Source organism: Mauremys mutica, chromosome 2 (genome assembly GCF_020497125.1).
Source record: "Mauremys mutica isolate MM-2020 ecotype Southern chromosome 2, ASM2049712v1, whole genome shotgun sequence".
Taxonomy (NCBI): domain Eukaryota; kingdom Metazoa; phylum Chordata; order Testudines; family Geoemydidae; genus Mauremys; species Mauremys mutica.
In genome coordinates, this window is record NC_059073.1 from 247982847 (window position 1) to 248007870 (window position 25024).

At 46.8% G+C, this 25024-nt stretch overlaps 1 protein-coding gene across 1 annotated transcript in view; it reads left to right on the forward strand.

Moving 5' to 3' along the window:
* LOC123363800 (serum paraoxonase/arylesterase 2-like) overlaps nucleotides 1-25024 on the forward strand; it is a 58956-nt gene that overhangs the window by 27413 nt on the left and 6519 nt on the right. Inside the window, exons 3-7 of the mRNA XM_045005197.1 lie at nucleotides 14357-14412; nucleotides 15984-16149; nucleotides 18096-18222; nucleotides 22037-22237; nucleotides 23250-23331. Of these exons, the coding sequence (XP_044861132.1) occupies nucleotides 14357-14412; nucleotides 15984-16149; nucleotides 18096-18222; nucleotides 22037-22237; nucleotides 23250-23331 (632 nt within the window). The remainder of the gene's footprint in view (nucleotides 1-14356; nucleotides 14413-15983; nucleotides 16150-18095; nucleotides 18223-22036; nucleotides 22238-23249; nucleotides 23332-25024) is intronic.

The following is a 25024-nucleotide window of genomic DNA, read 5'->3' on the forward strand; positions in this document are numbered from 1 at the left end:
TGTGGGGGTTCAGGGGTCAGGGCAGAGGGATGGGGGCTGTGGGGGTGCAGGGCAGACGGCTGGGTGTGTGGGGAGGTTTGGGACAGTGGGGTGTGGGGCAGAAGGCTGGGTATGGGGAGGTTCAGGGGTCAGGGCAGAGGGCTGGAGGGTGTGGGGGGGTTCAGGGCAGAAGGCTGGGTGTGTGGAGAGGTTCAGGGGTCAGGGCAGAGGACAGTGGGGGTGTGGGGCAGAAGGCTATGTGTGTGGGGGGGTCAGGACAGAGGGCTGGGGGTATGGGGGGTGCAGGGCAGAAGGCTGTGGGGGGGTGCAGGGGTCAAGGAAGAGGGCTGAGGGTGCGGGGGTTGCAGGGCAGAAGGCTGGGTGTGGGGGGGGTTCAGGGGTCAGGGAAGAGGGCTGGGGGGATGCAGGGCAGAAGGCTGAGTGTGTGTGGGGGGTCAGGGCAGAGGGCTGGGGTGCTCGGCTCGTAGGGGTGCTCCCAGCCCCCTGCCCTGAGCAGCTCAGGGCAGGGGGCTGGAAGGGATATGCCCTGTTCCAACCCCTTCCCCAAGGCCCCGTCCCTACCTCTCTCTGCGTCCTCTACGGCAGGGGTCCCCAACCCCCGGGCCGCGGACCGGTACCGGTCCATGGCCTGTTAGGAACCGGGCCGCGAACCGAGCGCACAGCAGGACATGAGCGGTGAGTGCACAGCAGGACATGAGCGGCTAGGACATGAGCGGTGAGTGAGCTAGCAAAGCTTCATCTGTGTTTAGAGCTGCTCCCCGTCGCTCGCATTACTGCCTGAGCTCCGCCTTCTGTCAGATGTTAGATTCTCATAGGAGCGCGAACCCTACTGTAAACTGCGCATGCGATGGAGGGAGTTTTGCACTCCTTATGAGAATCTAATGCCTGATGATCTGAGGTGGAGCTGAGGCCATGATGCTAGCGTTGGGGAGCGGCTGCAAAAACAGATTACATTAGCAGAGGTTTCACTGCACAGAGACCATAATAAATCAATCGCTTGCAGACTAATATCAGAACCCTATCAGTGAGTGGCAAGTGACAATTAAGCTGCATCTGGTGGCAGGCTTTATAGTGGCAAGTGAGTTGATGTACTTCAATTGTACAGCTGCATCTGGTGGCAGGCTTTAAGTCAGAATCCGACACTTGTATTAGTCCGCACGTGGCCCGCCCATTATTTTATTTACCACTTCCGTCCGTGCCTCTTTCCCGCACAGTTTTGATAAGCCCACAAACTAACCCTGGCCAAAATGAGTAAAAAACAAACATCGCTGCAAAGCTTCTTTGAAAAGGGGGAAAGACCCAATGATGAGACAGCAGAAGACTCTAAGACGGCCAACAAAAAGAAAGCTGCATTTAAAAGAAAATACCAAGAGTCCTACTTAAATTACGGGTTCATTGCAACAGGTGACTCACATTCTCCACGCCCGCTTTGTATAATATGTGGCGACCGGCTATCCAACGAAGCCATGAAACCTTCAAAACTGCTTCGCCACATGGAGACCAAGCACCCTGCATTAAAAGACAAGCCTTTGGAGTTTTTCAAAAGAAAAAAATGTGAACACGAAGAACAGAAGCAATTACTGAAGGCCACCACTTCGTCAAATGTGTCTGCACTGAAAGCATCATTCTTAGTGGCTAACCGCATTGCTAAAGCTAAGAAGCCCTTTACTATTGGTGAAGAGTTGATCCTACCTGCTGCTAAGGACATTTGTCGTGAACTTTTAGGAGAGACTGTAGTTCAAAAGGTGGCACATGTTCCTCTTTCGGCTAGCACCATAACTAGACGAATTGATGAAATAGCAGAGGATATTGAGGCACAATTGTTAGAGAGGGTGAATGAGTCACCGTGGTACGCAATCCAGGTTGACGAGTCTACCGATGTTGACAACAAGGCAACAATGCTTGTTTTTGTGCGATATATTTTTCAGGAGGATGTGCATGAGGATATGTTATGTGCACTTTTGTTGCCAACCAACACCACAGCTGCAGAACTATTCAAGTCTTTGAATGATTACATGTCAGGAAAACTGAATTGGTCATTTTGTGTCTCCATATGCACGGATGGAGCAGCTGCCATGACTGGACGGCTTTCTGGTTTCACTACTCGGGTCAAGGAGGTCGCTTCTGAATGTGAGTCTACGCACTGTGTCGTCCATAGAGAAATGCTAGCTAGCCGAAAAATGTCATCTGAACTTAACAAAGTTTTGCAGGATGTGATAATTTTAATCAACCACATTAAAGTACATGCCCTTAACTCGCGTCTGTTCGCGCAGCTCTGTGAGGAAATGGACGCAGAGCACACACGTCTTCTCTTATACACAGAAGTGAGATGGCTTTCTAAAGGTAGATCACTGACCAGAGATTTTGAGTTACAAGAGCCGCTCTGGAGATTTCTTTTAGAAAAACAGTCACCATGGGCAGCACATTTCAGTGACACAGAATGGGTCATAAAACTTGCTTACTTGTGTGACATATTCAACCTGCTCAACGAACTCAATCTGTCACTTCAGGGGAGAACGACAACTGTGTTCAAGTTGGCAGATAAAGTGGCTGCATTCAAAGCCAAACTAGAATTATGGGGGCGACAAGTGAACATTGGGATTTTTGACATGTTTCAAACATTAGCAGAGATTTTGAAAGAGACTGAGCCAGGGCCTTCTTTTTCCCAGCTGGTGCATGATCACCTATCTCAGCTTTCAAAAGAGTTTGAGCATTGCTTCCCAACCACAAAAGACCCCCGAACTGGGAAGGAATGGATCCGCGACCCATTTGTGAATAAGCCAGGTGAATCGACTTTATCCGTGCTAGAAGAGGATCAACTGCTTGAGATCACAAATGACGGTGGCCTTAAAAGTATGTTTGAGATGACTTCAAATCTCCATACGTTCTGGATTAAAGTCAAGGCGGAATATCCTGAGATTTCCACAAAAGCACTGAAAAGCTGACTTCCATTTTCAACATCCTATCTTTGTGAAGCAGGGTTTTCTGCAGTGACAGCAACCAAAACGAGATTACGGAGTAGACTGGACATAAGCAACACACTTCGGGTGTCACTGTCTCCCATCACCCCCAGATGGGACCGTCTAGTTGCAGGAAAACAAGCTCAGGGCTCCCACTAATTCTGCATTATGGTCAGTTGTATAATTATTTCATTATATATTACAATAATAATAGAAATAAAAGTACAAAAATAAATGTAATGCGCTTGAATCGTCCCAAAACCATCCCACAGGTCTGCGGAAATTTTTTTTCTACAAAACCGGTCCCTGGTGCCAAAAAGGTTGGGGACCGCTGCTCTACGGAGCTTATGCACGCTGCCACTCTTCCCCCTCCCCCTTGCAAGGGCGATCAGCTGATCAGCGCAGGGAAGGAGAGGGGGAGGGACAGGAAAGCACAATGCTGGGGGAAGAAGTGGGGGAGGGGGAAGCTTGGCTGCTGCAAGACCAAGCTTCTGTCTTCTGCCCCCGCAGGGGAGAGCAGTGGGTGGGGGGCTGGGGGCCGGGACCGCAGCAGCGCGCTACTCAAAATCGGCTTGCGTGCCGTGTTTGGCACGTGTGCTGTAGGTTGCCGACCCCTGCTGTACACAGTTAACATACATGTACGGTGTCCCAAAATTTGCAGAATTAGTTTTGTGGTTTATCTAGCTTCTGCATCATGCCATCCATGGGATTTCTGGGTGGGTTTTATAATTGCTTGTTTATGGTGATATCAAACCTACCTTGGCTATGTAAATGCATTTTAGGTATTGTCTGCTAATTAACTTCCTCCATTATTTTTATAATTTCATCTTGTATTTCAATACATTGAGATCATAGTAAGACGGATGCTTTAGGTTAGTTTTCCACAACCAGTCTTTACTGTAGCTATGAAATTGAATATGCACTTGAAATATGGTTTGTGGGTGGTATCACACTCTAATTGCAATGTACATTTATGAGTGGATCTCTTCACGGGTCTTTCAGTGTAGTGGTGACTGCAGGTGCATGCAAAGGCTGGACCTATTGATGGGGTCTGCTCATTCTATAGACCAGCACAGTGATTTGATTGGCGCTGCGCTATCTCCGTGTATGCCCCAGTGATGGCTCCTAAAAACTGTGATCTCATATAGTGGGATTGATGCTTAGCAACTCTTGTTGGGAATCACTCTGAGGTCTTGCATGTGAATGTCATTTGTAGCTAGTGACAGCAATGCAGTAGGAATGCCAACTTCCTAATCACACAAAACCGAACACCTCGGCCCCATCCGTGCCCCACCCCTTCTCTGAGGCCCCGCCCCTGCTCGCTCCAGCCCACCTCCCTCCGTTGCTTGCTCTTCTCCACCCTCACTCACTTTCGCCAGGCTGGGGCAGGGGGTTGGGGTGCGGAAGGGGGTGTGGGCTCCTGCTGGGAGTGTGGGCTCTAGGGTGGGGCTGGGGATGAGGGGGTTGGGGTGTGGGAGGGGACTCCAGGCTGGGGCAGGGAGTTAGGGTACGGGAGAGGGGGTTGAGGGCTCTATCTGAGGATGGGGCTGGGGATGAGGGGTTTGGCGTACAGGAGGGGGCTTGGGGAAGGGGTTTGGGGTGCGGGGTCCTGGTGGTGCTTATTGCAGCTCCGAGGAAGTGGCCACCAGGTCCCTGAGGCCTCTAGCTGCAAGGGCGGCCAGGTGACTCTGTGTGGTGCACGCTGCCTTCATGCCCCACAGACGCTGCTCCCCACAGTTCCCATTGGTTGCAGTTTCCGGCCAATGGTAGCTGCGGAGCCGGCACGGGGGGGGGCAGCATGCAGAGCCTCGCAATGCCTGGCCACCCCAGCACCTAGGGGCCACAGGACCTGGTGGCCACTTCTGGGAGCAGCACGGAGCCAGGGCAGGTAGGGAGCCTGCCTTAGCACTGGGACCCCGCTGCACTGCCGACTGGACTTTTAACGGCCTGGTCGGTGGTGCTGACTGGAACCGCCAGGGTCCCTTTTCTACCGGGCGTTCCAGACACCTGGCAACCCTATTCAGGGTCATGGAAACAGCACACAGTATGGTGAGTATATGGGGGCACTTTTCAATCCCACTGGCTGTTAGGAGCTGGTGGCCCAGGTAACTTTTGGGATAGTATAGTAAACACTGCTCAACTTCTTATTACAGGAAGTAGGAGTCCTGGCAAATATATCGCTCATACAGGTTCCAAAGGCCCAGAAAAGGCAGCCACTTGAGATGGCTCATGGGTACCTGGGCCCATATACCACCAGCCCCATGTCCTCCCAGAGCTCATTGTGGCGTGTCCTACCATGGCAGAAGCAAAAAGGTAGTCCGGCTAGAAATGTGTGAGCAAAGCTCAAACACTTCCTGCTTGAAAAGTTCAGTGAAATTGTGCCAGAGAACAGGAAAGATGTCTGGGTCAAGACAAACTTGCATCACTGCAAGTAGAGGCAGGTCATGACTGCTGGCTAGCTTTGTGAGCCTGTCCAAGACAAGCCCCCTGAACCAGCCACAAAATGTTCTATCTCTTTCCTGAATCTGACCATAGCAAGTAATTTGTTTTGGACTCAAATATTGTTAGTGCGTTGTTTTTTTTCTGCCAAATCATGTAGTGTGAATGCTCAGATTCTGGCTTGCTTGCAAGCATTCTTTTGAAGGCTCAATGTGTTTAATTTGAATTTTCAAGTGTTGGTTCATGTAGCTTTCAATCACTGGAAGTATTTCGTTTTTTTTGTTCTGAATGCATTGAATATTAGTTGCATTTTGTAATTTTATTTGAATTATTTTGCCTGCAGAGGAATGTGCTTCGAATGCACCTAAGGTATATACAAGAGTATATATCCTGTTTTCTTTCTATTGATTTTTTTTTCTGTTGTACTGACATTGCATGCTCTTAAAATAAACAGGCTACTTTAAAACAGAATTCCTTTGCTCCCTGACCATGTGCAGTCAGCTGCCATTTTGGGAAGGGGAGGGCAGGAAAGGAAACGGGGACAACATTTCTCAAGCTATGGGGGAAACAAGTGCATTAATAAGGGCAGTAGATCACATCAATTAGAGCCCCTGTCCCTTTCCTCAGTGGGTTTTCTCTGGGTTCAGCTTGGTCTTGAAGAGGTCCTGGTTGTCTGTTGGTTCTGAATCCTCCATGGGCCCCATCCTCAACAAGCTCTTCCTCACTGTGCAAATCTAGGGTGCCTTATTCTGGGTGTCATGAGGTGTCTGCTGTCACTCACAGGTGGGATCCCCGCTCAGTATAGCATCTAGCTCTGCATAGTTGAGACAGGTCTGGGGGACAGAACCATATTTCTTTGCTGCCTGAGCAGCAGAGTTCAAAATTCCACCAGATCTGTCACTGTTGTGGAGACAGTGGCATTGTAGGCTTGTTTCTGGAGGAATGTTTGTGCTGATACACATAATATAGCGTCCACACAGACATTGTCCCAGTAGAAGAATACCAGTAGAGACTTCTGTCACTCAGGGAAGTGGTTTAACTTCACTGACAGAAGTTTGGGTATTGTCAGGACTCCAGTTTGAGTATAGATGCATGCAAGGTTGTGCCAACAGGAGGCAAGTTTTGTTGGTAAATATTCATAGTGTAGACAACTTCCTCAGTTGGCTGTACTCCAAAACTGACATCCCTCCTGCTGGGCTCTTGAACCTCCCAGGAAAGTTGTTCCATGCTGCAGGACAAACACTTAGCATCCGTGAGTCATTTCCACATTGTGGTGCATTTAGAATGATTTAAAAAAAAAGATAATTGATTATTTAAATTATTCAGTAAATGCAGTAATGTCAGTGAGGGTGCTGTAATGTCAGTGACTTTGAGGTGGTCCCAGGCAAACACAAGGGAGGAAATTGAATGATCTTAGTAGACACAATCCCCACAAAGAAAGTGTATGGAACAAAATAAAATATTGTGTATAACGGCATGGAAAGACTACATGAACTGGAAATAGGAACCCATTCAATTATGTATCACTGGGCAATTGCTTTCTGTTTCTTTAAATTTTTGCCTGCAGTTTCAGTTAGTATGCTGTTCTCCAGTCTCCTGTCCTAAATGATTGTGTAATGCTGCTATGGGCTGCTAAGCAATTACCACATTTCTTCCAAGCCGGAGGTGGCTGTATTTCAGCATCAGGCAAAGTAATTGCTGCACAGTCTGCAATGTGATTCCTGTAGAGATTTCTTTACAGATCCCAACCCTGCAGTGAGTTCTGTATGACCAGACCCCTGAATCTGCACAGAGCCCCACTAGGGTTGCCAACTTTCTACTCGCACAAAACCGAACACCCGCCCCCTGCCCTCCTCCTCTGAGGCCCCACCCCACCCCTGCCTTGCCCCTTCTCTGAGGCCCTGCCCACTGCTCACTCCATCCTCCCTCCCCCTGTTGCTTGCTCTCCTCACCCTCACTCACTCACTCATTTTCACTGGGCTGGGGTTGGGGGGCTGGGGTGGGTGAAGGGTGGGCTCTGGCTGGGGGGGTGGGCTCTGGTGTAGGGCCAGGGATGAGGGATTTGGAGTGCGGGAGGGGACTCTGGGCTGGGGCAGGGGCTTTGGGTGAAGGAGGGTGCTCTGGGCTGGGACCGAGGGGTTTGGAGGGTGGGAGGGCGATCAGGGCTGGAGTAGGAGGTTGGGGTACAGGAGGGGGTGAGGGGTGCAGGCTCTGGACAGCACTTATGTCATTTGGCTCCCAAAAGCAGTGGCATGTCCCCCCTCCGGCTCCTACGTGGAGGCGTGGCCAGGCAGCCCTATGCGCCGTCCCCTCTGCAGGCACCGCCCCCACAGCTTCCATTGGCCGCAGTTCCCGGTTAGTAGGAACTGTGGAGCGGTGCTTGGGTTGGGGGCAGCGTGTGGAGCCCCTTGGATGCCTAAGTCGAGGAGCCATAGTGGGGACATGCTGCTGTTTCCAGGAGCTGTGCAGAGCCACGCCAGGCAGGGAGCCTGCCTTAGCCCTGCTTGTGCCACTGACCGGACTTTGAATGGCCCGGCCAGCGGTGCTGACCAGAGCCACCAGGGTCCATTTTTGACCGGGCATTGCAGTCTAAAACTGGACACCTGGCAACCCTAGAGTGCAGTGTAACCAATTAACACACAGAACTGCAACAGAATGTCACACATACAGGTGTAAAGTTGGACATCTCAATTAATGTAGCACACCTATGGTGTTTGGTTAACCACCTGAAATCCCACTGAAGATTCAAAGTGTGAATGAGATCATGAAGAATATCTCAGTGGAGACTGCAAAACAAGAGAGCTGCATAAATTGCAGCAGGTTGGAAATGCAAAAGCTACGTAGTCCCATGACCCAAATGGAGTTCTTATCACAAAATATGGAATCCTGCCAATTCAGCAGCTTTTGTATTGTTAACCCAGAAGCTGGACAACCAGCTTCTTTGGGAAGCCATGGGAGCGATGATTTTCCTGTATTCAAGTGCCACATACATGTGACTGTTACAAAAGCTGCCACAACAAGGTGATCTATGAGAGAAAGCCAAAAAAGCTATTGGCTGTTTCCAAGAACCTTATTCAAGCAGGCATTGCTATGTTTTAAGGGGCAGTTTGCATGAATAAAACTAACTGGAACAAAAATTTGTGACTTTGTGTCAGCTCTGACATCAAACTAAACTTTGACCTATTCTTAACAAAAGTTTACTTGTAACATTGCATTCAGACATTTGGAGTATGTATTTTGCTGTTGACTGCAGACGGAAGAGCATTTTTTTAAATGCTTTAATACTGTAATAAAAGAATAAAATGAGTTTTATATTCTCAAATGTCCAGTATCAATGTCTGTGCGTTTTGTGTTCATACAGTTGTTGGGTGTTGATTCTGATGATTTTATCCTGTACATCAGGAACAGGACAATGCCTCCCGAACAGTGCCTTATAATGTATTCTATGAGAGATAGGCTATGGCTACATTAGCGCTTCAAAGCGCTGCCGCGGCAGCGCTCCCGCGGCAGCGCTTTGAAGCGCTAAGTGTAGTCAAAGCCCCAGCGCTGGGAGAAAGCTCTCCCAGCGCTGTCCGTACTCCAGCTCCCTGTGGGGAATAACGGACAGCGCTGGGAGCCGCGCTCCCAGCGCTGGGGCTTTGACTACACTGGCGCTTTGTAGCGCCGCAATTTGCAGCGCTGCAGAGGGTGTTTTTTCACACCCTGCTGCAGCGCTGCAAATTTGCAAGTGTAGCCATACCCTTAGATTATACACTACTCAGAGTTTCTCACAGTGAAGCTAAAGCATGGCGTGTGGTGAACTGCTCCCAGGTTTGCAACGAGAAGGGGAGATAATGAGTTGTGTTCACCTCAGGAGGGAATAGGTGTGGCTGAGTAGTTCTTCCGTGAGTGTCTGTCTGAGGATTGAACAGTGGTTAGAGCTGCACCAGAGAGGGAATTCTAGGGTTGTTTAGTTTTCCCTGGGAGGGAAGGTGTCCTGCATGTATCATTACTACTCTTAATAGGTATAGTTGCTTAATGATCCTAACTGTGAATCATGAACAGCAGGCAGTAATGGCGACTAAGGTATAATGGTAGCAGACTGCCCTAGCCACGAATGCTGTCTGTATCCTGACCCTACAAAAGGAAAAAGCAAAGCGATACTTCACCGAAGTATAGTACCATGTAATATTGATTGAGAAGGATCAAGTGCCCAATCTGTGCTGCTGTAGAGACACGTGCAAAGCTTTATGGCGAAAATGTAGGAAATGCCAAGTTGAGATCTCTAGGTGCTATAATAGCACAAATCATAAAGCCACCTGGTGCATGCACACAGAGCATCAGGTTTCAGAGTGGTAGCCATGTTAGTCTGTATCAGCAAAAACAATGAGGCATCCTTGTGGCACCTCAGAGACTAACAAATGTATTTGGGCATAAGCTTTCGTGGGCCAAAACCTGCTTCATCAGATGCATGCAGTGGAAAATACAGTAGGCAGGTACAAGTACACAGCACATGAAAAGATGGGAGTTGCCTTACCAAGTGGGGGGTCAGTGCTAACGAGGCCAATTCAATCAGGGTGGATGTGGCCTATTTCCAACAGTAGACAAGAACAGAGTTGACTGACAGGAGTGTTTCTTCCCTTCCCTCTCCCCTCCTTTATGCCTCTCTTGTTGTGTAAGGAGCATGTGACAGTGTTAAGAGCAGGATAGAAACAGTAGTGCGAATAGAACATATTGTGAACTTCACCCAGTGTGTATTTGTGTGAGTGTGTGCACATGTGTATATGCACATTGGGCTGGATCCAGTGGGCTGGGGCAGCTCCTTTGTATTGCTGATGTAGTGTAAAGCCAGTTTAATCAGCCTTTATGTAGGTGTGATACTGTGGTAAGAGGCCTGACATGGCCTCTTATGCACTGGAGCTGATGTTACAGGAGAAAACAGGGCATGGCAAGAGGTGTGTCTAACTAGGTTGCGTTAGCGACATTTTTGGACCCTGGTAGCTGTTGTAGCCTGGTGTAAATTTAGAGAAGCCTGAGGGGTGCTTTACCTTCTGACAAGAGGATCTGCCTACATAGTGAAGCTGTAGGATTGGGAGTGCAAAGATTAACTTCAAGTCCCCTTTACAGCACACCCCTGTTACGTGCTTTCTGCAGCTGGCTGTAGGTGAGGTTCTAATCTAATAAAGATGTGTGGTTTTCCTTTAGCATGTAGAGGATGGCTTCCTTCTATCAGTAAGTAAAGTCCATTCTTGGTCTAATCATGATTGGTGCATATCTTTGTCATCTATGCCCTTTTCCCCACCCTCCATGCTCTCTACAAACTTTATTTAATGAGTGGTAGAGGATTCCCCAAGCTCATAAATAGGATTGCCAAAATTTCATTACGATGTTGTCCTAAAAATATTAAGAATGGGGGTCTATATTGAAAAATAATTCAGTTACAGTCCTGTACCCTATTATCAGGGCCAGCTTTAGGCCTATTCCACCAATTCCCCCGAATCGGGCCCCGCGCCTAAGAGGGCCCCGCACCCAGTGAGAATCCCTTCCCTGGCTAGAAGCACCTTTTTAATGTTTACTCACCTGGCGGCGCTCTGGGTCTTCAGCACTTCGGCGGCGGGTCCTTCACTTGCTCTGGGTCTTCGGCGGCAGGTCCTTCAGTGCCTCTGATGACCTGGAGTGAGTGAAGGACCCGCCGCTGAAGTGCCGCCAAAGACTTGGAGCACTGCCCGGTGAGTACAAGCCCCGCGTGGGTTTTTTACGTGTTTTTTTTTTTTTTTTTAGTCATCCCTACCGGGGCCCCATCGAAACTGTTCAAATTGGGCCCCGCACCTCCTAAAGCCGGCCCTGCCTATTATATATGAAATATAAACATTACTCTGCCTGAACAGCTACAAAAAAGTATTAATACATTTTCCTCTTTCATGGGCGCATCGGTAGGAGAGTAACGAGTTTTTTCAGCTCATGCTGGTGCTCTATAGTGAGAAATACTCATAGCTGTCAGATTCCTCCTGTTTTATGTAACCTGATTTATAAAAGTATTCCTTGCTGTACCCTTGCAGTGAAATTCTGTATTTTGCTATAGAGAACATCTTACTTTTAAAATGCTGTGTTCTTAAATCTTGCCTCAGTTGGTGAAATGCAATAAAAGTAAATAAAATGCTATGTCGCCCACGGGCACCGCGTTGGGGACCCCTGACTTAGAGAAAGCACTGGTGCAATTTTTGTGAGGCCTGGAGTGGGTTTTATTTGCTGAATGCCTTATCCTTCAGGGATCAGACTAGATTATCACAATTGTCCCTTCTGGCTTTGTAATCTATGAATCTGTCATGGCTATCTGGGACATTTAGCATGTACTTAAACATGGACCTTACAGACATCATAACTATTTAATCTTGATTAAGACTAAAAATACTAAAAGTCCTTTCCTGCCATAGGTACAATTTGAGGACCTTTGTCTTTCACTTTGCAGTTAGAGCTGGTTAGATACCCAGAGTAAAAATTATTTGATCAATTAACAAGTTCTATTAAAAAGTGCATATATTCTACACCTCTTGGATAACATCATGAAGTTCTACTGCAACTTTCAAAGATTTCTCTGTCTTATTGACTCTGCTTAGTGCTATAAACCCCTATTATTGATGCAAACATTGACAGCTATGACATAACAATGGAGCATTATCTGGCTTTTGTTGGCTGTAGCGAAGCAGACCAATCCTCTAATGTAGCATTCACCACTGTTCATTCACCATATTTAACTGAAAACATGTTTCCCCTCCATGTGAGTGTGATAGGGTTTTGGTGGTTTGTTTCTGACCCTTGGCATTCTTTCATGCTGTGTAGAGATAGGTTTCAGAGTAGCAGCCGTGTTAGTCTGTATCCGCAAAAAGAATAGGAGTACTTGTGGCACCTTAGAGACTAACAAATTTATTTGAGCGTAAGCTTCTGTGGGCTACAGCTCACTTCAGTCTCTAAGTTGCCACAATTACTCCTGTTCTTTTTGTAGAGATAGGGTTTGTAATACGGAAAATCCTACAATGAAGTTCTGCAATGAAAGATAAATGGGAATAAGCTTCAGTGAGCTCTACTTCAAACACTGGAGAAACACCTTCAGCAAGGAAATTAAAAACACACCTCAATTCTCTTGCTAACAGTTAGTAAATAAAGCATCTTTTAAAGGCTTTTCCTGCTTCCCCCTCCGCCCCAGCTTTCCTACTCCTCATCTTTTTCTTGTGGTGTGACTTCCTTATGCCAAGTGAAGCTTCACCAGTGGTAGATGGGGATCTTAACTATCATGCCACCTAACTGTTCAGAGCAATAGCAACAATGAAAAACTTTCTGGAAAAAGGTCAAAGTAGACACAGGCCTGTAGGAGTGGGATAATCGATCTACATTTTAATAATTTCTTCTGTAAAAGAACTACTCCCTCTTGTGCACACATAGTGGATGAGGGAGGTTGTTTAGCAAGACCTGATCCAACAAATATTTGAATGGTACCCTCAGCTTTTCTTCTCTAACTAGAAGGTAGTTGAGAAATGATTGGCCAATATTTGATTTGTTGTGCAATCTCTTTAAGGTAGTAATGAACACTTTAGTGTGTAGATTTTCTCTAGTTTATCCGCTTCATAAACCTGTAATTTAATTTTCCGTTCCCAAACTTGGGAGAACTCCTTTGATTTTAGTGGAGATGAAATGCTCACAGCTCATGATACACTTGTTCACAAACCAGCATATTCTGCCAGCACAGTCTGTCTATGGTACTTGTATGGCCCCCACCACTGTAGTATTGGAGCACCTCACAACACCCCTGTGAGGTAAGGAAATGCCATTATCCCCATTTTTACAGCTGGGCAACTGAGCCACAGAGAGTAAGTGGCTTGGCCAGGATCACAGGTTGGTTGTGCCACAGCAGGAATGGAAAAGCCCTAGGTGTACTTTCTTGTCTGCTTTCTTGATGAGTCTGCAGAGGTTTTCCTCTTTAAGAAGGAAATACTTTCTGCAGGATCTTTAAGTTGTCACTTTAAAAACGTGTTAGAAATCTGTTTTGTGCTGGTCTCCTGAAAAATGGGAAAGGGTTCTGAGAGGAGCTATGAGAATGTGTGGTCTGGAAAAATACCCTTTACAATGAGACTAAAATAGTTCAGTTTCTTTAGTATATTGAAGAGAAGGCTGAGGAATGACTTAATCAAGGTCTTAAACTATCTACACAGGGAGAAGATCACTGACACTGGAGGATTCGTTATTCTAGCAGGCATAGATGTTATAATATCCAGTGGCTGGAAGTTGAAGCTGGCAAAGTAAAAATTGAAAATGAGACAAATTTTTAACAGTGAGGGCAGTTAACCACTGGAGCAGCTTGCGATGTGGTTGATGCTCCATCACTTGGAGTCTGAACATCAAGATTGGATGTCTGTCTTAATGAGATGTTCCAGGCCAACCACAAGTTATTGGGCTATTGGAACCGCTGGGTGAAATTCTATGGGCTCTGTTATGTAGGAGGTTGGACTAGATTATTGTGATGATTCTGGCCTTAAAATCTATGGTCTGCACTTGCAGTTAAACAGTGTTCATTGCTGGTTCCGCTGCTGATCTTATTGTCAGAAATGGATACATTTTCTAGTGTGGACTAGGGTTCAGGGTCAGAGGGGACTAGGTAGCTAGGGCAGAAGGGCACCTGGGGGGTCAACCTTTCAAACACAAAATTCAGTGGTGGATGGAGGAAGCACATGTCTGAGTTGTCAGACAAGCCTAGATCCTAGAGAGGGGGTAAACCTGAACACTAACTTGGAATTCGTGCACTGTTGTTATTTTCAATAGCTACTGAAGCTTCTGCTAATTCTTTAAACAAATGGTACGAGTAGCACAGTAGCTAAAAACGGTATCTATTTACTATCTCTTGAAAGTGGAATTATGTGAGAGAGAGCAAAGAATTGAGTAGTAAACACTTTCTGAATAAACCACTTCTCTGTCTGTCTTTGCAGAAAGAGGGGCAGAAGATATTTACATCCTTCCTGATGGTCTGGCTTTCATTAGTTCTGTAAGTATCTGAGCTCCCACCTCCCCACCCATGCAGGTGCTTGAGTACTAATTTATTATGCAAATTACAGGCTGAACATTTTCTGTGCTCACTGCTTCCTGGGAATAATGCAGACTTAAGTTAGCTCAAACTGCATTTCCTCCTACTTGGGCAAGTTCATTTCTTAACCTTGCAGTGTTGTTGTGGCTATTGTTAGACAACCTTTACCATTGGCACATGTGACTTTCCATGCTGCTGATGTATTGCCAACCCAAAGTGTTCAACATTTGAGTCAGCCTCCCCAAATCAGGAGATTGGCTTAAAAATCATGATTTTTTTTCTTAAATTAACTTTTGGATTCTTTTTGCTTACCTCCTGGTTATTGAGCCCTTAGGGTTCACATATTCAATCTTTTCTCCACAGCCATGAGGGCTAGGAACTGTGTTTTGCTACATGAATGCTGAGAGTCTCATTCATGTGATTCCAGCTACTATCACTATTAGAAAAACAACCAATATTGCAATACGTGTGATAGCATCTGTGTCGCCAACTTTTGCGATTTTGCCTAGAGGAACTGTACTGGGTAGTCTCCTTACCCACTCAGGTGCGCTTAACTGTGGCACTGCAGCTTTGTTTGCCCATATTTTGAAAACTTTTTGACCAGATAGCTTGGAGCAGTTCAGAGATTCCCTGTATGACCTTGCACAGTGGTGGTGTTACAAAGCTGCAGTCATCTGAGCTGTCTGAAAGCAATGATGCTGTGTCCTGAAGAAATGTTAAAGTGGGGGAACGTGGGACTGAGAGTTAGGAGCCAAAAGGGGTAGAGATGGGATGGATATAGGCCCTTAGAAGTCACTTGAGGTGGGAGAAGAATGGGGAGCAGGAGGCAGGAAAGCTGTGGTGAGAGGTGCTTGTTTTGAAAGGACCAGCACAGAGTGGCTGGGTGCATATTGCAAGTGGGGAATCTGCACTGTGGGAGTCAGCAGTGGGTATGCAGCATTGTCTTGGGATAACCAACCAGCACAGGGAAGGTAGATGCCTTTGGGGGGGGGCTAGCATCACAAGAAACAGGGGTGCTCAGACTGGCTCTGGGCAGAGCAGTAGTGGCTGGTGGCTATAGAGGGGAATTACCAGCACTGAATGAGAGTGCTGGAGCAGCACTGTGGATGCTGTGGCAGTTTGTGAGGTGGGGTGTTTAGAAAAACAGTGGGGAAGGGATGTCTCTGGGATGCAGCAAAATGAGGGAGCTTCTTTGTGGAAGAGTGTTGTAGCAACAGATGGATGTGGAGAGGCAGTAGCACTGTGAGACTATTCAGTGGTGATGGGGGCATCAGCAGTATATGGTGCAGAGGATGCACAAATGTGTCGGGGTGGGTGTGTTGCAACATGAGGAGGATGCAGGCAGAATAGTGAGAGTTAAGGAGAGATCAATTGATTAGGGAGAACGTGAAACAAAAAAAAAACAGGAAAGAGACAGATTAGTACGGTTGTTGCTATATCATGAGATATATCCACAAACCAAAACAGAGTTAGTCCCGGCAGCGTTGTTAGGATCCTCTTAACTTTCTTGTTGTGTTTACTTAATCTTAAAGGGTTTAAAATATCCAGGGTTAAAAAGCTTTGCTCCAGACAAGCCAGGTGAAATATTTCTGATGGATTTGAACGATGAAAACCCAAGAGCAGTAGAACTGAGAATCAGCCGCGGGTTTGATCTGGCATCATTTAACCCTCATGGGATCAGCGTGTACATAGACAAAGGTAAGAAGACTGTTAAATGAAGACAAGAAATCTTAACCTAGAGATTTATATTTATTATTTATTATAGTTAAAACCCTTTGCTATCTCTGTTACACTCCATGTTGCACCATCGGTAACCTGATACATGGGTGGGGAAAAAAAGTGTGATGCTCCAGCAGATATTTGTATATTAAAACAAAAGAGCTGGCTGTTTGAGGTTGTACATGGGTTTATATAATCTGACACACTCTATCTTCAAGATAGAAAAATGCCCCGTATATTGAATATAACTATGGAGAATGTGTATTTTTATGCATATTATGTGTGACTCAGTTTACTCACTCACTTTTATATTGTTGCTTACGCCTGCTTGGTCTCAAGGGATTAACTTTTTTCCAGAGAGCCTCATCAGGAGTGAAGGAATAAGCATTGAATTGAGTGGGCGGGGTCACATATTTATGCCTGGGTTGGCATGAATGAATTATAAACAAGTGGATAGAGCTACCTTGGAGCTCCAATGGAGAACAGCACCAGACCATTAACTTTTAATGACACCTGGTGTCTTGGAATATGGGTGTGTGATTACCTATCTGACCACAAACTGAACACTGGGAAGGGCAGCACACATGAAAACACCTTCACTGGAACTTGAAAAAAAGAACATAAGTGTTAAGGGGCTCGTAGAAGGAACTTGTCCTCCCCTTTGGAGAAGAGTATTCCAGTCTGGGACTGTTGGGCAGCTGCAGGCATGCTGTCTGTCTTCCAGGCCAGGGCAAAGAGGGACTCTCTTAACCAAGGAAGGAAAAGCTGCCAGGTTAGGGGAGAGTTGTGTGTTTTAGCCTTTTCTTTACCATTTTAACACGATGTCCCCGCACACTGGGTTCCTGCGGACTAATAAATGATGGCTTGTTTTGGAAAGGTTGTCTTCTGTCACTGCAAACACACTGGTTGTATAGTTCCCCAGAGGGGAAGTCTCCAACAGGCATTCAAGATCATTTGGACCTGTTGGAGGAGCAGGGCCAGCTTTAGGAAGTGCGGGGCCTGATTTGAATAGTTTTGACGGGGCCCCGGCAGGGATGACTCACCCGGGGGCGCTCCGGGTCTTTGGCGGCACTTTGGCGGCGGGTCCTTCACTCGCTCCAAGTCTTTGGTGGCACTGAAGGACTCGGAGTGAGTGAAAGACCCGCCGCCGAAGACCCGGAGCGCCGCCAGGTGAGTAAAAATTAAAAAGGCGCCTAAGTTAGACGCTCTTCTTTAGGGCGCGGGGCCCGATTCAGGGGAATCGGCCTAAAGCCGGCCCTGTGGACGAGCTCCGGTGGGAAACAGGTGCTGAAGCCAAGGACCCAGTCTTTGAGCTGTGGGGCTCCCTCTTGAGCAGAGGGTAGACCCATAAGGTATCACTAAGGTCACACTCCCAGAAAGACAGCAAAAGAGTTGGAGGCACAGCACGCCCTGTAACATCGCCGCCGTAACCAATTGCAGTATTTGAACGCTTTACAGCATGGGTGTTTAGTAAGGGGAGTAGGAGAATACAACTCATTGTATGGAAATATAATGCCTCCATCACTGTTCAGATACTGCAGTTCTGGTGCTATGAGCCTTAACTGAAACTTTGTTGTCTGGCATTTAGAGCCTGTGCACAATGAGCATTTCTCTTCTAGCTCACTGCACAGTAGTGGCCAAAAAGGGAGACTGGCTTGTGACTGAAATGAAGCTCTGGTTCTGCAGATTTTTGGTTCTGAATGACTGATAGAGACACACCATCCTCTAAAGGCTCTTTCTGTCAGTAGAAGGCCCTTCAGTCTATTGGCATCCTCCTCTACCACCTCACAAGGGTGTTGAGTGTAAATACATCAAAAGGTGTTTATATACTACAGCAGTGGAGGTAGATACATACCAGACACAGACATTTAAGCTGCTGTGTCATTTTTGTGAAACTCAACAATTTTTCCACATTCTTTCTTTAGATGACTCAGTGTATCTCTTCGTTGTGAATCATCCAGAATTCAAGAGCACAGTTGAGGTGTTTAAATTTGTAGAAGATGAAAATTCTCTTGTACACCTGAAAACTATCCGACACGAACTTCTGTCAAGGTACTCAATCCAAACCACAGCACCTGTTTCCATTTGGCTAATGGCTGTTTTAAAGCTTAATTTATATTCAAGGCAATGTAAACCTTAGAGGATCTTTCCATTTGATGTTTTCCCATTGCTTTCATCAGTACCTCACAGCTATATACTGCCAAGCTACTACACTTCTCGCCTGTCTCCTTTGTAAGTTAAGGCCTGGACCACAAAGGGACGTGGGTGCCTAAAAGCCCAGATTTAGGTGCCTGTGTCACAGTTTTAGGCACCACGGCAATCCATAACCCCTGCCTAAAGGCACAGGCACTTAAATTCACTTGGCACCTACATTTTTGCTGTAAAAGTCCCCTAAGCACCTAAGTTTCTGCACCTGGGCATGTGTACTGTTGCCTCAGGCATGCATTTGGATGCCTAAGCCACTCTGGCTGGGGGAAGATAGGTGGGGGAATGCCTATCGTGCCTGCAAGAGCCATTCCAGTAGGTGTGCTCAGGATACCTGTAAGTCTATACAAAACAAATGGGGGGCGGAAGAGAAGACAAACATCCCTTATAGCCATAGGCGTGTGCAGCACATTTCATTAGGGTGTGCACCCAGGGAATTTTATTTATATATTTTTTTAAAGGCGAACATCATAAAGGTTGGGGTGTGGGAGGGGGTGCCGTGTGCAGGAGAGGGCTCAGGGCAAGGGGTTGGGGTGCAGGCGGGGTGCGGGGTGCGGCAGGGGGCTCAGGGCAGGGAGTTGGGGTGCAGGAGGAGTGCGGGGTGCAGGCAGGGGGCTCAGGGCAGGGGGTTCGGGTGCAGGAGGGGTGTGGCAGGGGGCTCAGGACAGAGAGTTGGGGTGCAGGAGGGGTGCGGCAGGGGGCTCGGGACAGGGAGTTGCGGTGCAGGAGGGGTATGGGGTGCAGGCAGGGGGCTCAGGGCAGGGAGTTGGGGGGCGAGGTGCAGGAGGAGTGCAAGGTGCAGGCAAGGGGCTCAGGGCAGGGAGTTGGGGGGCAGGGTGCAGGAGGGGTTCGGGGTCTGGCCCAGCGCCGCTTACCTGCAGCGGCACGCCCCCTGCCTGCGTGCCCTGGCCCCACGCCGCTCACCACATCCCTGCGCAGCCCCTGGGGGCAGGCACAGGGCTCCGTGCACTGCCCTTGCCACACCTCTAGGTACCTCCCCCAAAGCTCCCATTGGCTGCTGTTCCCCGTTCCTGACCAATGGGAGCTGCAGGGGGTGGTGCCAGGATCAACGCACAGAGCCCCCTGCCCGCCGCAGGGATGTGGTGCCATTCCGGATGCTTCTGAGAGCGGCGCAGGGCCTGCAGCACCACGGGGGGCAGATCCCACGGCCCAGATCCAAAGCCCTGAGGGGCCGGATGTGGCCCACGGGCATTAGGGTGTGCCTGGGCACACCCCGTGCGCACGCCTATGCTTATAGCCTATTAGCCCAGTGGTTAGGGTTCCCACCTGAGATGTAGGAGATCCTCGTTCAATTCTTCCCACTACCTGATATGAGAGGATTTGAACAGGGGTCTCCCACCTCTCCAGTGAGTGCCCTAGCCGCTGGACAGCGTGATTTTTCACTCTGCCTCTGACCCTATCAGTATTTAATTAAAGTGGAACTGCTTCAACAAGAGAGATTGAGAGAGACCCACGTCGAAACGTCTCATAGTTCAGCGGCTAGGGCCCTCACCTCAGAGCTTTAACGCTTGTAGTGAAGACATACCCTAACTCACGTTTTGTGTATTTCAGTGATTTTCAAGGCACATATAAGCTAGGTGTTGCAATGCTGAGCACTACAATGCTAAGTCCCTTTGTGGATCTGGTCCTACATGACTTCATTCCATATTTGGGAGTAGAATGATACAAACCCTCCCAAACACTGAACCAACCCTGACCAGTGCGCTCAGGATGATAATGTCACACTGTCTGGACTGGATCATGAATGTGGGGTCCAGCCACAGGGCAAACAGTCAGGAAATAGGGCATAAGCACCACACTGGTTGTATGTTCTGTAATTAGATTTCACCAACCAAGTAACAAGTGTGAACTCCACAAGGGCTATAACAGCCTTACCATGGAGTCACAGACAGTGCCCTTGGGCTATCTTGCCGACCAGGCAAGCCTGCTTCAGTGATGGATGGTTCCTTCGACCAAAAATCACAACAATAATCAGATTGCTCCCATTCCCAGGGGACCAGTCATTTACCCTAAGTCAGTTGTACCCCACATCTCTCACCAAAGGAAACTCTTGTAGCCAGTCCTGTAATAAACTAACTAAAGATTTCTTAATTAGGAAAAGGAAATAAACAAGGTTAAAGCAGGTAATATATACGCAGAAATGAGTTAGTCTTAGATGACAGAAGGTAATAGAAACTTCTATAATAAGCAAACTCCATATGTCCTTTAGGGCTAACTCAGGCAACACAGCTGGGGGGGTCTTCTGCTTGTGCTTAGTGATTCTTGCCCCTTTAGAGTCCAAGCAGCAAAAAGAACCCTGTTTCTCCTTGTCAGGGATTTTTATCCCCTTCTCCCCAGAGTCCAAGCCGCTGGGAGGGAGGGGAAGAGAGAGAGGGTGAGGAGTGCAATTAACAGTCTTTGTTCTTTGATGTCTCACAATGGCTCATTTGGTTTCAAAGGCGGCCTGTAGGAAGCCAGCCTTTGCATTAGAGATGGCTTCTCTCCTGTTTGAGTTACACAGTTATAGATGTTTACAGTGCAAACACTCAATATAACTTTATACCCTGGGCTACAGATGTTATAAGTGAGATCAGTAGATGGACATCCAACAAGCATTTCATCAGGTCTAAACGTATTCTTAACAACTTAAGATCTAGGTCAGGGACTCTCAAACTGTGGGTCGCAAACCCATTTTAATGGGGTTGCCAGGGCTGGCATTAGACTTGCTGGGGTCTAGGGCTGAAGGTGAAGCCCAAACCCCACCACCTGGGGCCAAAGCCAAAGGGCTTCAGCCCTTGGTGGCAGGACTCAGGTTACAGGGCCCCCACTGGGGCTGAAGCCTTTGGACTTTAGCTTCCCCGCCCTGAGTGGTGGGGCTTGGGCTTTGGCTTTGCTGCCTCCACCCCCGCCCCCCGAGCTGGTGGGGCTCGGGTAGGTTCAGACTTTGATTCTACACTCCTGGAGTCGTGTAGTAATTTTTGTTGTCAGAAGGAGGTTGCGGTGCAATGAAGTTTGAAAACCCTATATCTAGGTTAACAATGCTAACACACAGGTGAGCCAGACTGGTTTCTACCTATGCATTTGTCAGTGTTCAGTGAGGCCTAGGAGCCTTGGCATGAGCTGGTATCCGGGTTACCAGTGCCTCAGATACCCCTTTAAGTTTGTTCAAAGGTGCATATGGCACCTCTCTCTCTTCTCTATTGTAATCCAGTTTCATACATAATTATAATTTTCACTATATGAACATGCCTCCAGATATTCTATTTAGAATCCTACATTATCAAACAGAAAACTTACCATAATTTCTTGTTGTGGTTTAGGAAATCTCTTTCATCTTCTCCTCCAGTCCATAGAATCATAGACTTTAAGGTCAGAAGGGACCATTATGATCATCTAGTCTGACCTCCTGCACAATGCAGGCCACAGAATCTCACCCACCCATTCCTGTATCAAACCTGTGTCTGAGCCATTGAAGTCCTCAAATCATGGTTTAAAGACTTCAAGATGCAGAGAAACTTCCAGCAATACAAGAACAATCATCCACAATGTTTCTTTAAAGAGAACTCTTAATCCTTGCCAAATTTAAATATAATCCCATAAAACTTTTCAGAACACTAATTCTCAAACCTTGGTATTTGTTCTCTCTATCTTCTCATTTCAGTGTGAATGATATTGTGGCTCTGGGACCTGATCATTTCTATGCTACTAATGACCACTATTTCTCTGACTCCATCTTGATGTTCTTGGAGTTGTTTTTGGGCTTGAGCTGGACAAATGTTGTCTACTACAGTCCGACAGAAGTTAAAGAGGTAGCCTCTGGGTTTTACTCAGCCAATGGAATTAACATTTCACCAGACAAAAAGTAAGTCTCTTTTATGTTTGATGGAACAAATGATGAAAAGAAACTCAGACAATATTCCTGACTTTTACATGCAAATATTTGCATGTGCAGATTGTGTGGTTAGACATCTAAATTGACTTGCGGGTGTATATTTGGTTAGTTGATTGGTAAATTACGGTTGTAATAAGTAATCTGAAGTGATTATATAACAGAAGATAAACTGTATGTTCCTCTGTTTTTTTAATTCAACTATTGAGGGTAATTTAGCCAATAATATCAAAAATTACTTTTTACACAAACTGATACTTACAATTTTTAAATGCTAGCATTGCTTGCAAGAATTAATTGATAAAATTCCTTCTAAAATTGTAATAAGGGCAACTGTTCATTTAACTTGTACAGACTACCATGTACTGGGAGCCTGTTTCAGAGTGTTAACCATTTATACAATTTGTGACTGGTATTTTTACAAAATATGTATTTATGACACTATTGATCAGAGTCAATACATTGTTGTTACATTAAAACACCTTGGAACACCATTAGTACTTCAGCCATTTATCTTGAGTTCAGTGTGTGATGGACAGCTTGGAATTTTTATAAATATTTCAAAATATCAGTTTAAACCAGGGATTAGCAACCTTTGGCACGCAGCCCATCAGGGAAAGCTGCTGGCGGGCCGGGATGGTTTGTTTACCTGCTGAGTCCGCAGGTTCGGCCGATTGCAGCTCCCAGTGGCTGTGGTTCACCGTTCCAGGCCAATGGGGGCTGTGGGAAGCAGTAGCCACTACATCTCTGGGCCTGCACCGCTTCCCGCAACCCCCATTGGCCTGGAACCCATGATTGGCCAAACCTACGGATGCTGCAGGTAAACAAACTGTCCCAGCCCGCCAGCGGATTTCCCTGATGGGCCGTGTGCCAGAGGTTGGCAATCCCTGGTTTAAAGCATCTGAAAATCAAGGCTTGCACATAAAGAATCAATTTACTTTTATCTCTGTGTAGATACCTTGTTAATTGACTCTTTCGTTTGAAGGTATGTTTATATTGCTGACCTGATGGCTCATCATGTCCATGTTATGGAAAAACATGCTAACTGGAGTCTAACTCAGTTGAAGGTAAGCGGTTTGCCACTTACAACAAGAGCCTAATCTATGTTTGAAATTTAGTGTGTGCCCTTTAGGGAGCCTAGATCTCTTTCAGTCATAGCCTGATTATGGGTAGAAAATGTGTTCATATACATGCAAACCAAAGTGCTGGGGGGCTGTGGTTGGCTCTTGTGGTACTGAGAGGAGAAGTGTTCCTGTGGAATTTCATGTGAGCAATTATTATTGTTCACTTCATCCTAATACCAGCAACCTTAAAATGAACCTTGAGTTTGGCACCAATCAAGTTCTCCTTTGGGGCGCTATCGACCTGTTGATGCAGTTAGTGTTCATTAATGCAGCCTGCAAGCAGAAAGCAGCTTTCAGAGCAGCAAGTAGTATCTGACTGGGAAACAGAGGGCAATTTACAGAACATAAATATTCCAATTCTCCTGCCTTGGGATTTGGCAATCTCCCTTTTTATGTCAATGAGAGTTACTTCACTACTGCCTAGAGATAACTGGGCCCATAGCATACCAGGCTGGTGTTATGAGATGGTGGCAACACATATGGTATGCTAGGGTAATCATGGCTTGTGGTTGCTGTGGCCTGTAGAACATGCTGTAGCACATTTCACACATCTGTATTAACTGAGGGGCTCCTGTGGTCAGTATTTCTGTAAATCACTCCAGATTGGTTACTGTTCCCTATTTAATAATAGGATCCAGGAGTTAACACACAAATTGGGTAAAATTCCAGATGATGAAATAATTCATTCTGCAGGCATTTAACAGTGACAATTCCAGATAGGAATTCAGATATTCTGATTTGGGGACTAATTCACCCTAGCTATTTCTAATGCCAGCTTTTTAACGTCTCTTCAGCCAATCATGTGTCTTTCCCTCCCCACACCTACACAAAGGATCATAGAAACATAGGGCTGGAAGGGACCTTAACAGATCATCTAGTCCACCCTGCTGAGGCAGGATTAACCCTTTAACTCTTCCATATTTTCAATTCCTTTCCTTTCCAGGGATTTCTTACTCAGACCCCAGATTCTGGAATTGGTTCTGCTGCATCCTGGTCCCCAGCAAAAATCCAGCGCAACCTCAGGGCTGCTCTGAAATACCAAGACTGTCAACACTCCTCCAGGGCCATTCCAGTAGCTGGGGATCAGCAGATGTAGAGATGTTCTATTCACACTCCATATACCAGGTGGAGAGTTGATGACTTAGTACCCGCTGCTATAGGCTTTCCCCCTAGGCTGGGGAAATTATCAAGGGGCTGATTACACCAGCTTTAAGGCTGCTTTATGCCACTGGAGCAGCACAACCCAGCCAAAGGGGAGCAAGGATCGAGCCCACTATGCAGATGATCTATTTTTAATATTGAATATTTGTACATGATGCCACTGGTATGCATGTCATTGTACGTAGATATTCAAAGACATTACCACTGCCCTGAGCAATTTATAAGGAAGAGGCCTTTGTTTGGATAGTTACATGGAAATGGGAACAGCTGCAGTTACACTGGATAAGATTATTTATGAATAAAATGGTTGTGGAAAGGATATAAACCCCTCTGGGCAGGTTTTTCCATGATTTCCCAATTTCAACTTCTTACACTTGGGTTTCACACTGAAGCATTGGGTGCCTGGCCACTGTTGGTGGCAGGATATTGGACAAGATGAACCATGGGTATGATCCAGTGTGGCAGCTGATAGCAT